This window comes from Culex pipiens, chromosome 2 (genome assembly GCF_016801865.2).
Source record: "Culex pipiens pallens isolate TS chromosome 2, TS_CPP_V2, whole genome shotgun sequence".
Taxonomy (NCBI): Eukaryota; Metazoa; Arthropoda; class Insecta; order Diptera; family Culicidae; genus Culex; species Culex pipiens.
Genome location: NC_068938.1, coordinates 170,859,834 through 170,873,238, shown reverse-complemented (window position 1 = coordinate 170,873,238; position 13,405 = coordinate 170,859,834). Strand labels below are relative to the sequence as shown.

The 13,405-nt window shown below is 36.1% G+C and overlaps 1 protein-coding gene across 2 annotated transcripts in view; it reads left to right on the top strand.

Annotated features, from left to right (window-relative positions):
* Nucleotides 1–13,405, top strand: part of LOC120428057 (prolow-density lipoprotein receptor-related protein 1) — a 497,901-nt gene that overhangs the window by 6,600 nt on the left and 477,896 nt on the right. The window contains exon 2 of one of the 2 annotated variants that reach the window (XM_052707364.1): nucleotides 84–918. In XM_052707364.1, coding sequence (XP_052563324.1) covers nucleotides 564–918 — 355 coding nt within the window. In that variant the 5' untranslated portion in view covers nucleotides 84–563. Of the gene's footprint in view, nucleotides 1–77; nucleotides 919–13,405 lie in introns of both variants that reach the window. The other variant, XM_052707363.1, reaches the window with a different exon arrangement.

Sequence of the window (13,405 nt, the reverse complement as noted above, 5' to 3'; positions counted from 1 at the left end):
AATTTGCGCGATATTGATTCGCTCGAACGCCCAAATGAATGAATATTAATGCTAATTTGTGTCTATTATTTATCCAGTTCCAGGTGGTTCACGCCGAGAAAGTACTGTTGGCTCTACGGTGCGGCATCCCGAGCAGAAGCGGAGCGCGGCTTCAACTTGATTCAAGAAGAAACGAAGCGAAAAGAGTAAATAAAGTAAAGTAAAGTGTATAAAAGAGAAGAGATAAGTGTATTGGTGCGGTTGAGGTTGAATGAAGGGAAGAAGTGTTGTGGCCAGGTTCTCGAATGTGTGCAGAAAAATGACGATGTCCGGAATCTGGTTCTCGTTGGCCGTCGAGCAGCGCGAAGAAGACGCGTGGTTCCCGTAGAAGAAGCAGATTAAAAGTGAACGCGCGTAGAAGAAGAACCTGCTAGTAGAAGGAGGTTGAAGAAGTTCAGTGTTGGTGTTTGTTTTGTGTGCAAAAAATAAAAAGAGAATCAAAGCCAGTTTCAGTTGTGTGTGAATGTGAATGAGAGACAAAGAGGAAGCAAGATCGTGAAGAATCCAGCAAGTATTGGCAACCGATGAATGCCAATAAAGGCAGATTGAAGAAGTTGAAGGCCGGAGGATCCTGCGGCCGAAGGTCGCCAACAATGGCCACGATGCGGCTACTGTTGGGACTGTCGACCTGCTTCGTATTGTTCCTAGCTGTTGCGATTCCGCAGCCAACGACCGCCGCAACGGCGCAGGTTGCAGGTATTGGTGAAGTCGGTGGTAATTACGAAGAAGTCGAGAATCAAAACAACAACCTCCGCGCCGACGGCGAGATAAGGCCTGACCGGGTGAGGCGCAGTCCCACCACGACGGACGGCTCGCCGATCCGGTCGTCAACCAGCGCCGCGGTGGACTCTTCTACGGCGTACGATGCCGATTTTCTAGGTGAGTGGAGTTCTTTTCATGCAGAAATGGAGGTTCTGAAAGGGGGGAAAAAAAGAAAGAAATAATATAAACGTTAATCAACACGGTGTTTCATCGTGGGGACCAACGTTGGGACGCTGTTTGTCGCCGTAGCCGTGAAAGGTTATCGCAAGTTCTGCTCTCACTGTTCAATGATCTCTGAACTCGGCGCTGCAATGAGGTTGGATGCTGGGGTGGTTCAGATGAAGCACGTTTTATTTTGCGAGTGAAGAGTGTAATTTCAATGGTTGTGAAAAAAACAGCAGAATATTTTATTTTTTTCTATTTGGAATTTAATCTTATCGAACACAAGCGCAGCCAGTCCGAAGAAAACATCCTGGAAGAACTTGTGGTTAGATTACGCCCCAAATCTATTGTTGTTTATATTTTTGAATGCACTGCCCATAATTGAAATTTCGGCTATTATGCCAAATCAAGTATTCCGAGAAAAACGTGTTTTAGTGTTTGTCACAAAATCTCCGTCAAGGCAATTTCCCATAAGATTGGCATATTAGCCGTTTGGTTTTTCGCATCGGCAGCCAAGTCTAAACACTATTTCAGTAAAATTCAGATTCCAGAAGATGCGTTGGAACATCCTCTACCACCTGGTGCTAATATCTCGTTTTTGCCAAAAGTGGATATTAGCCGTTTTTTCAATGGTGGGCAGTGCAGTACATCCGAGTAACCCGAGTAAAAGTCGGGAATTTGTGATCTTTTGTTAAAAAATCGGGAATAGATTGAAAAATATTTTGAAAAATTTTGAAATATTTTGTACAATTTTCAAATTAATTTTACTCATTTCGGTTTTAGCATCTAAATTTAAATTTGAGCTTACTTTCACTATTTCAAACTATTTGAGAATGAAAAGGCCATTTAAGACATAAGGCATGAAAAATCGTATAAAATCTGCATGCATTTGACCCAAATTGATTGTTATTTAATTTTGACTAAGTCAAGCATCAAGCAAAAGGTAAGAGTTGAACCAGCCTCCGGCTGCAAAAAATTCTATAATAAAGAATAAAAAAAGCAAAAGGTAACATCTAACATTAAACAACAACAAATTTGACTAAGTTTATCAAGCAAAAGGTAAGAGTTGAACCAGGTTCCGGCTGAAAAACTCTATAATAAAGAATAAAAAAAAGCAAAAGGTAACATCTAACATTAAACAACAACAAAGCCAATCAAACCAATATGAAAATAAAGCTTAATTTCAACGATTACATCAGCGTAAAGTTATGATTCTGTTTATATTTTTCACATTACTTGAATATTTCAAAAGCGATTTCAACTTCAGTTTGGTTGATGTTCAGTTATCGGAAAACTAAAAAATCGAACAAAATCCTAACGTTTTCGTTCTTAATGAAAAAAATTAAAACTATTTTATACGCTTTGACAAAATATTTTTCAAAAAATATTAAAAAATGTATTCTAAATAGTTTGTAAAAGGTTTTTTTTATATGATGGGACAAATTGAATTAATATTTGCAGTTAAAAAAATTGTTTGATATGTTGATACACAGCAAAAGATGTCTAAATTTGGAAGGTGTTATGTTAGAAGGTTGAATATTACCTCTTTTATGATGTAATTTTACCTCAATTTTGACTGTAAATGTGACATTACACCAGAATAGTGGTAAAATTACTCATTTTTAGAGCAAAAATTACACATTTTTTATGACATGAAAGATGTACCCCTTTCCAGATGTAATATTACCAGGATTTTTTTTTATGTGTATATATCACACATTTATTTTATATTTATATACTTGTGTTGATAGAAATCACAACTTTTATACTATGTAAAATTGCAGAATATTGAAATTTTTTATTTGAATTTCAATATTCTTGTTCGTAAAATCTGTTAGGAACAGGTTTAAATCTGTTTAATAATGGGGAGGAATAGCTAGTTTTTTTTTTGTAACTTTTTTTTAGTTTGTTTAATAATTCCAGACTCCAGTATGTGTAAGCCAGTTTAGTAATGCTATCAGAATCTCTGATTTCAATTGAAGTGGTATACTAACCATTCTGAATTGTCAAAAAATCCATAGAGTCTCGATCAATCAATAATGAAATGATATCGGACAAAATTCGTTAATCTGTTAATCTGAACTAACGGTTTTCGGATTATGGTTGTATCGATCATTGTTGCGAATCGAGGATCTACTGGAGTTTTGACGATCAAATAGAGCCTAAAATTTCAAAAGAACACACAGGTGTGAACAGGATTGTGTCTCTTTCACTCAAATGACAGTTTACATAAGGTATGATAGGGATACACTCTTGTTTGTAAAGCTTGTGTGCCCTAATGAAATGGAAGGCACGAAATAGTCGTCTTAACAACGAGTGTTCAACTTGTAAAGTATGAACTGTTTATTAATGTTTATTGTTTTTGATAGCAGCAAGACAGGTTTAAAAACTAGATAAAGGAATGTTTGGCTTGTAATTAAAATTTCGGGGTTTTGAGATTCAAGTTACTTTCAGACAGTTTAGTTGAGGTTGTTGATTCAAGTTAGTTAGTTTTCCTGAAATGAAAAATTGAGCATAAATGATAAGTAAAATTGGTCAAAGTGTACTATTTCATTGGCACATCTGTTTCTAGTTGTAATGTACGATAAGACTACTGACGGACGCGACAGAACGGGGTCCAGAAAAAAGGGCCCCAAGATTTATGTTCCCTTAACAAGTTAGTTTTCATCTTTCATTTTCCAGTAAATTTATTTGATTTCCTTTAAATTTTAAATACATCATAGGTTCCCTTTGTATAAATCTCAATGAGTTTTTGATTGAATCATAATTTCATATTTTCTTTATTCAGTTTTAAAGTTAGATTAACGGAACTGCTCAAGTCATCCAAGTTCTTACTCACACCTACACTAATTTTCTTTCACCTTCACCCTCCCGATCCCCTATATCTTCCGGTGGTGTTCATTTTGTATGCAATACTAGTTCGGCCACTACCCTTTTTTCCACAAGAAACCGGACTTGGATTGACTTGAGGCCGCGTCCCCCACCTTGCTCCGTAAAACGAAAACGAAAACGATTTTTTTTAAAAAATTGTTCGAGTTACAGTCCGGACTTGATTATCCGAAGGTCTTGGCAAAATTTCACTTCGGATAATCTAATCACGAAAAAAAGTTTTTTTCGATGTCTGATTTTTGATTGTTGAGCTTAAGAATGACCCCTAAACTACTCTTAAGTGATTTAAAAAATTTAAATCCTAGATTTTAAATGCAATCAACCATTCTAATACTTCCAGACAGGCAAAAAGATTTATTTTCCCGAATGAGAAATCATCCCGGGAATTACTGAAATTAGACAAAAAAAATTAAGGATGGTAACCGGTTTATTGACCGGCCACTGCCCTTGCAAATACCATTTATTTAATATGGGAAAAACTGCAGATTCAATATGTCGATTTTGTCAAATGGGAACTGAAACATCAGAGCACTTGCTATGCAATTGTGGTGCCTTGATTCAAAGTAGAATTTCAATTTTTGGGAAAGGGGTCTTACAGCCCTCCGATATAATTAGGTTCCGTCTCGGCAGGGTTATAGAAAAAAAAAAACGAAGTTGACTTTATAGCTGTCGGCCACCATTGCTAGTACCAACCACTAGTGTCTTCCTTTTTTATCTACAAGGACTTCGCCGCCCTGGACTCCTAAGTGTATGGAAGTATGGCACGGAGCGACGGCGCCGAATACCCATATTTACACAAAGAATTTTAGAGCGCCCGCCGCGGGATTCGAACCGGCGACCTCTGGATTGTGAGTCCAGTGCGCGGTCCGATTGATCCACACGGGCGGGGAGGGTTATAGACTTCATCAAAAAAGTCGACCCTAACTGGGACAAAACGCAGTAAACAGCAGCCGCCTATCACCGTTCCATGGTGCTGGGTCAACCTGATTTTGCTATATAAAAAAATGAGTCATACCACAATATTCCTATAATTGGTCACAGTGTTTTCAAGGCTCCACAAAAAAAAAAAAAACCATTCTAATTTCACCAAAATGGGTTCGCAGAACTCGAATTTGATGTTAAAAGTAAGTAAAAAAATATATATATATTTTTTGTTCGCGATTCGATTATCCGAAGTCCCATACAAACATCCGGATAATCGAACTTCGGATAATCGAAACTTCGGATAATCGAGGCTTCAGATAATCGAGTCTGGACTGTATTGCAAATAGGTTTAAAGAATTTTTGTCTAGAAACGTTCAAATCAAATAAGTGGTAAAATATGAAGTGATTTTAATTTCAAAAAAAAATTAAGCAATTAGATATTGACAACTCGATAATAATCAATATCAAAATTAATAAAATATTAAGGGAAACTTGGTAAAAAACATCTTTTAACCGAATTCACAGATATTTTCAAATTCATTGAAAGAATAATAACGGTAATCATGTGTAGCGTTCTTTAATAATAAATATAAACATAAAAATCAAATTTAAAATCGGGAATTTGAAAATTGGATTTGAGTGGTCACGCTGAATGTATTGCATTATAAAAAGCGGCAAGGCCTACGGCGTTGTAGGGGAACAGCATCTTATTCCAGCGTGCCTCTGATGTTGCCAAATCAGCACTTTGACATTCAATTACAGCTCATAAAAAGCGTTTTCAACTGAAATCGAGTGATAATCAGCTCAATAGAAATTGAGCAAGCAAGTTGCTATCAAAAATTTTGCCACCTGCCAAACATACGAGAATTCTTCCTATTAACCGCAGGGACAGGTTCAGTGAACAGATCCCTTTTCACAGAATCAACAGGGCAGGAAGGATGCGTTGACATACCGTACCGTATGCTCCGTGGTTATTATTGACGAAATGTCAAATTATCGATTAAAACAACCATTAGTCATTTTTCGTGGCGATATTACCAACAGACTCAAATTCAGGATAACATTCACAACATTGTATACGTTTCCAAGCTTATGAGTACCAAAAAATGCCGCCTACACAGTAAAAAATAATGTAAATTTGGAAGCTGTAATTTTGGAAGGTTGAATATTACCTCTTTTATGATATAATTTTACCTCAATTTAGACTGAAAAAGTGGCATTACACCAGATAAGTGGTAAAATTACACATTTCTAGAGGTAAAATTACACCTTTTTTCTGACATGTAAGATGTACCCCTTCCCAGATGTAATATTACCATGATTTTTTATTTCTGTGTACATTATTTACGGCCCATCTATAAATCACACAAATTTAATATAAAATTTCAACACAAAGAAATCTGTGCCGCTCACAGCTTCTATTCCTTCAAATCTGTAAACTTTCCTCCCCAACTTTTGTGCCCTCTGTTGACTCTTTCCATTCAACATCCGTTTGTCAGCTTTCGTCGTTTGACAACGGTCTAGCTGGAAACAACCGCCCTCGAACGCCCTCGTCAACTGACAATTATGTGTACCATCTTTTTCCATTTAACTTCAAGTGTTCAAGTGTGTGTGAGTGCTCCATCAGCATACGTGCCATGGCAAATATTTCTGATGACAGTTTTATTTGCTCAAATTGAATCATACAAAGGGAAGAAGCGCGCGCACGGAACCGAAGAAAGGCCCGAGAGCTTTCTGTAAAAGGCCAGAAATTGCTCCGGCGAAGTCTTATTTGCTTGCAAACACACGCTGAATCTACAGAGATTATTGCGCTGACACTTTGTGACATAGAGCATACAGAGCGGATGGTCCAATAAACTTTCTTCGGCACACATGGCATATTTCGTCTGTTCATGTTGGTCCTGGAAACGAAAAATAGGTTCGCTTTTCTAAGCAGGGATTAGGGCTGGGACACCTAGATATTAATATTGCGTCAGAATCATAAAAATATCATTGGTGATTTATAGTTGGGTTCCGACGACGTGCCACCCGAGCGACGATGTTATTGAGTTAGTAAAAACAATTTCAATTTAGTTTCGAGTGTAAAACACTAATTGTGCAGTGCGATCGCCGGATTACACGGGATTTATCCATCCATCGAAGCTGTATCGTTCCAAGAAACTCGAATCCCATTTCGCCGAATCAATAATTAATCAAGCTCTCAGTTTCGCTCAACAGTTCTTGGTGCAAACATAAAAGTTTGTTGTTTTCGTGCTCCACTTCATCTTTACTGTTTTTTGCTCTGAATTTTTCACGCCGTTGTTGCCAGCTCATGGATGCAGATGAGCACTCGCTTGTCAAATTGCACTTCGACGACGACGACGGTGGTGACTGTTTTGTTTACCTTCGCCAGCTCTACGTCAGGACCTCATCCCGAAGGAACACAAGGATAACAAGGATATTCCATCGAGTCGTCGTACAGAGTCGCTGTGTCGTCTGATGGGTACACTTCCAGATACCGGATTGATTGAGTGGTTGCGATGGCAGTGTTGCCAGTAATTTTTATTATTATTGTTTAAATTTTCAAGCATTCTTTTAAATTTTCAAAATATTTAAAAATTTCCGGAAGAAATTAAAAGTTCGAAAAATTTACAAAAAAACAAGATCTGGCAACACTGCCCTCCGTACTTCAGCCCAACTTTTGGTCCTGGCACGTAAAACGGTAAACATTGCTCGCACACACGTGGCAGTACAGTGCTTTTACAGTGACTTGTCTTGCCAAATCCACACCGTCAGGATAAATACTGCTGTTGCTGCGGCGTTACACTTCGAGAGATCCCCCCGGCCGGGTGAAACTTGACAAGAATTACTAATCGATTCGGTGTGCCGACGGATATCGCGTCCCTTGCGTTGGTTTTTCCTTTCGACAACAACAGCGAACGACGGGGCGCGTGATGGCTTTTCAATTTTCACGTGTTTTGTGCTTTTTTTCATTCTTTCATTGTTGAATAGAGAGAGAAAGCTCGATAAGTGCATGGTACATATTTGAAAAGTGATCGGGAATTTGGGATTTTTGTAAACTTGAGTTTACAAAGATTTTTCCTTTTCCGAATTTTGGTTTACTTTTTTTCACTTTTTAATTTTCCATGGAAACATTCAAATGTGAAAATAATAAAACATTTTTTTCTACGTTATTGTAATTTCACTTTTAGACATTTGCGTAAAAAAGTGTAGTAAAACTTTTTCACACTTGCAGTTTCAAGCATTTTTCGTGTTGGAATAATTTTGAAGTTAAAATGATGTGTAAAGTATTGGAAATGCTTTTTTTAACTCTGCAAAATAGATGAATATTATCAAACTGCAGAAATGTTGTTGATTGCAAGTATTATTTTTGAAAAATTTCGGTCAAAGAGGTTAATACGCTCACATTATTTTTACATTTTCATAGGTAAAAATACAACAATTTTATAAGGTTAAGCCTTTCCCTTAATTCAAGTCTCCTCCTCCTAAATTGACCACCTATTTCCATTTTTTATTTTATGTGAAATTTATAATTTCAATCTTAACTTTCTGAGCATGAGCATGAGCATGAGAGACCACCCATGGTTGTCCTTCTCCGTTGCTGAACAGAACCGTAATATCCTTTCAGCACTACTGATCATACGCTTCGACTATCAAGTGGTATTTCCCTTATCAACAGCATGTATGAATGCGCGGAAAAGATTAAACACCATAATTGCCAAAACAAGATCAGTTGCGAATAGGTAACAGTCATTGGCCACCAACGGCGCCCGCCATGTCAGTTTGTAGATCTCGATTTTAAGGGACGGGAATGTTAGTTAGCGCAGGTTGCTACTAGGGCAGCTGATTTACTCTGTGCTTACACCCCACGAGCGCCAGGAACCTGAAAACTTGTTAGTAGGATAGGGTGTCAGGATTCATCATAGAAGATGATGATGCGACCCAAAATCATAGTGTTTGTTGAAAGGTATTATATTTTATTCTCAAGGCATGCAATCGGATGCTGCGGATGAGACATTTCCCGTTTATCGGTATTTAAATTTAAATAAAATGGTTTAATCTTAGACAGCCGGCTGTGGAAAGATAGAACCAAGATCATTTGTAATTAAAATTGAAGAATTAAGCAGTGTTACTTTTAAATTGAGATGTTTTTACGAGTTTTAAATGATTGATGTTTAGTGAGGTACTGATTAACGAATCGAACGACGAATTACGATGTTTATCGAGCTGAAATAGTATGATAAGGTTTTGTTGTTGTTGCACACCGACGCCGAACGCGAAAAATCCTGCGACTGCGAGGCATCGCAAAATATACGCATAAAATCACAATCTTCAGCTTGCAATTGAATTATAATGAACATTAAACGACCGCCGGTATCATTTGTATTCAGTGAATGAAGTTTAAATTATCTAAAACGTTCATTCTTAGACAGCCGGCTGTGGAAAGATTGAACCTGAATGACTGGAAATAAGTAAATAGCAAAACCGAGACAGACGGAAGACTTTGCGATGATATTGTTAAACTAATTGTACGCGTTTTTCTCTGAAAATCACAGTTATCTTGCCCTGTAACCAAGTTATTAGTTAATACTATACACACTCATTCATTAACTCACACAACCAATCACACACAAAAACTAACTAATTGTAATTACTGTTCTGCCGCTCGAAGCAAGTCCGTCCCATATGTATATTTGTCGATTTTGAGATAAACCCGACAAAAGTCTTGTTTTAACATCTACTTCAAGCCTATTTAATAAAAAAGTCATGTTTGTTCTAGAATTTCCAAAATAAAAATGACTTGTGTGCTGTCCCATATGCAAAATAAAGGCAAGTCAGTTCTTGGTAAGAAATGGCTCACAAATCGATCAAATAAATGTGTATTTTTTTAAATAACTCACAGACTATGTCTCAAAGAGCCTATTGAACTTAATAAAAGCCTTAAGTTGATGATATTTAATTAATATTTATAGATTTTGAAACGTTATACTCGATACGTGTTCTGCCTTTTTTCTCATGCAAGGGACAATCACGGTAAAAAAAGAAACTACATACCATTGTAACTATTATTTAAAAAAAGACAGTTCTGTTCCTTATTGAATGAAAACCCATGGTCCTGGTTCTGGATTAGGTTCCACTTCCAACGCAGATTGCGGTCAATTTCAAGGGTCCATATGCTGAGACGTGTACTCAAATATCTCCTCTCTCTGCAGCAAAAGAAATTGACTGTCTCGTCGCCGGTTAAAGTTTCATACTCAGGAATAATACTAAAACTATTCGTCAAACAAGATTAGCCTGAAACAAACATACTTTTAGAAATTTTATAAAAAATGCTTCAAAAACTACCAAAACAAACCAACAGTTGACAGGTAAATTTCTGTTGTAAATGTTTAAGCCTACCTTGATAACCTGACAGACTTGCCTTTATTGATGGACAAATAAAGTCAGGTCAGTCCCAGCACGAAAATTTACCCAATTAACCTATAAATTTTAACTTTTTCAAATCAAAATTGGAGTAGGGGTATTATTTAAACCAATATTGAAATAATTGTTGAAAAAAGATTTAAAAATTGTTGATTAAAAATGTAAAAAAAGGTGAAACATTTTTCGAGCTTCTCATGGCGTTATCGCAGCACTCACTTTTTACATATGGGACGGACTAGATTCGAGCGGCAGTGTTCAAGTGTCATAATTTTTTGCCAAGTGTTACGTTACATACAAATAAGACGACATGGGTAATAATGCAAAAAAAAAAAAAAAGCTTGAACTCCATTTTTATCATTTGCTTTTTATATCTTTTCATATATGAAAAGCAAATTCTGAAAATAAATTGAATTCCATTCACACTTCACACACATACAAGTATATTCCAATTGGAATTCGCTCACCCGGTTGCTTTGCACACTGAAAGCACACTTTTACATCGCGTTCCCACGGCCAAATCTGTCGCAGCGGTCGAGTCATCGTCAGACCAACACTACCGCATCTCGTTGTTCACGCCAACACACTTCTGCTTCTCTTTCTGCTCCACAGCAACACACACAGAACTTGCATGCAACTGATCGCCTCACTTCTTTCTTCAAAGAAAAAATCACCGCCGACCGCAGGAAAAATCAACGCGCAACCCTTTCCTATAATTTCAATCTCAATCTTAATTTCAATCTTAACTTTCTTGACAAAAAAGTATCAAAAATGCTCAAAATATGGGTTTTTTTTCTGCAGAACATTAAACATTAACATTTTAACAGGGCAAAATATTTTTTTTACATTGGACGATACAAATTTACCCAAGAAAAACAAAATGTTGGCGTTAGAGGATCCAATTCCATCTTGGAATAGTTTCCGAGATATTGTCGGTTGAAAAGTGAGGGCTTAATGGCAAATTATTATTTTCGCTCTTTGCATAAGCGATTCTACCAACAATGTTCATAAAAAAATGGAGATGGAGAAATTTTTTTTTTATTTGAGACAAGTTTTTTTTAGAAAAAAAAAAAAACTTTAAAATTTGTTTGACCTGAACCTGGTTTGGGAGGGATAAAAGGGGAAATTTAGTTAGAATCTATGTACTAATAATATTATTAATTTTCAAAATATTGTTATCGACAGGACAGGGGTGCTCAGCATCCAGAGTTCAATAATCATTGTTTCTAAGACGAAATTCCTCTGATCTAATTGAACAAAATATTGTCAGAAATGGTCACTCATGAGTACTATTTTTAAAAATAAAAAAAAAACTTCAAATTATAAGTGTCCATATCTCGAAAACAGCGCACTAATAAAATACAGTCCAGACTCGATTATCCGAAGCCTCGATTATCCGATGTTTCGATTATCGGATGATTTGTATGGACTTCGGATAATCGAACCATGAACAACTTTTTTTCGATTTTTTTTATTTTCTTATCTTTAACATAAAAATCGAGTTCTGCGACCTTATTTTATTAAAATTTGAATAGTTGATTGGTTATTAAATTACAAAATGCATTTTTTCAATAGTTGATCGCTGTCATTTTGGCCACCATCTTGGATTTAAAAAAATCTGGATGAGTTCAGCGTAGCTTAGGGCAAATGAAAATACGACAACGGAAAATAAAATGTTTTCGTGATTCAATTATCCCAAGTGAAATTTTTCCAAGGCCTTCGGATACTGGACTGTAAATAAATGAAGCAAAAAGTATCACAAAATGCTTTTTATATCATTCCTATATTTTCCTAAATTGTTATGTCCTTTTCCGATACGTGGTCCGAAAAATCTAAAATTGCAGAAAGTCAAAAGGTGCCCTAATTAAAATAAAAATGTATAGAGAATTTGCAGCAAAGCTAAAATCCACATGTCGCCACCTATAAACAAATAGCGTAAACCTATGATTTTTTGATAAAAATTGTTTTTTCCTTCATAATCAACATTTTTATAAAACTTATGCCGGATTCGGATGAGAAAAATTATTTCCAACAATTTGGTGTACAACTTTCCAATATTTGTTTGATTTTTCTATGAGAAAACTGTAAATTTAGAAAAAGATAGTAATTTGGACTATTTGGCAAGAAAGTCTGTCAAAAATCAATAAAAATTGTAGAATATACGTTAACACATCTGTTATCAACTAAATAACCGTTTATTTCATTGATATAAACGGGGAAACTCATTTTTTGTGTTCCAAAACATGTTTTTTAAAGAAAAAGTTCACAAATTTTTGCGCGCCCAAAAAATGATGTTCATTATTTTAAAGCAAACAAATTTTCTCATCTTTTGCAACCAGTTTCATTAAAATTGATGCAGGGAAATCATGAGAAATAAGCGATTTTGTTCTTCAATCCAGCAGAAATGAATACGATTTTTGGCAAGTAACCTCATTTTGGCGCCACCTACATTTGAAACATAGGTGAGCTGCAAAACCTCAATTGCCTTCTGATTTTTTTGTGGCATTTTTAAAATGGGAGGAAGGGGGGAACTTGAAATAAAATTTTTAATAGCTTAAAAAATACAAAAAATAGATTTCAGGAAATCGATTTTTTTAAAAGACTTAGTTTTTCCTTGTTTCAATTCTTTTTTGCCTTCCTCACTGAGGTAAGGCTATAATCCTGGTCTGAAAATGAACTTTTTATTAAAAGCTCCTAGACCCACCTTCATGTATACATATCGACTCAGAATCGAAAACTGAACAAATGTATGTGTGTGTGTATGTATGTGTGTGACCAAAATTCTCACTAAGTTTTCTCAGCACTGGCTGAACCGATTTTGATCGAACCAGTTGCATTCGACTTGGTTTAAGGTCCCATACATCGCTATTGAATTGTTTGAAGTTTCGATAAGTAGTTCAAAAGTTATGTATGAAAATGTGTTTTCACAAATACCCGGATCTCAATTTAATGCATGTAAACGATGTCCGGATCCATCATCCGACCCATCGTTGGTTAGGTAATTGAAAGGCCTTTCCAATGAGTCCAAAACATTGAAGATCTGGCAACCCTGTCTCGAGTTATGACCACTTAAGTGATATTTATGTACTTTTTCGAAGCCGGATCTTAAATAAAAGTATGTAAACTATGTCCGATCCATCATCCAACCCATCGTTGGTTAGGCAATTGAAAGGCCTTTCCAAAGAGTCCAAAACATTGAAGATCTGGC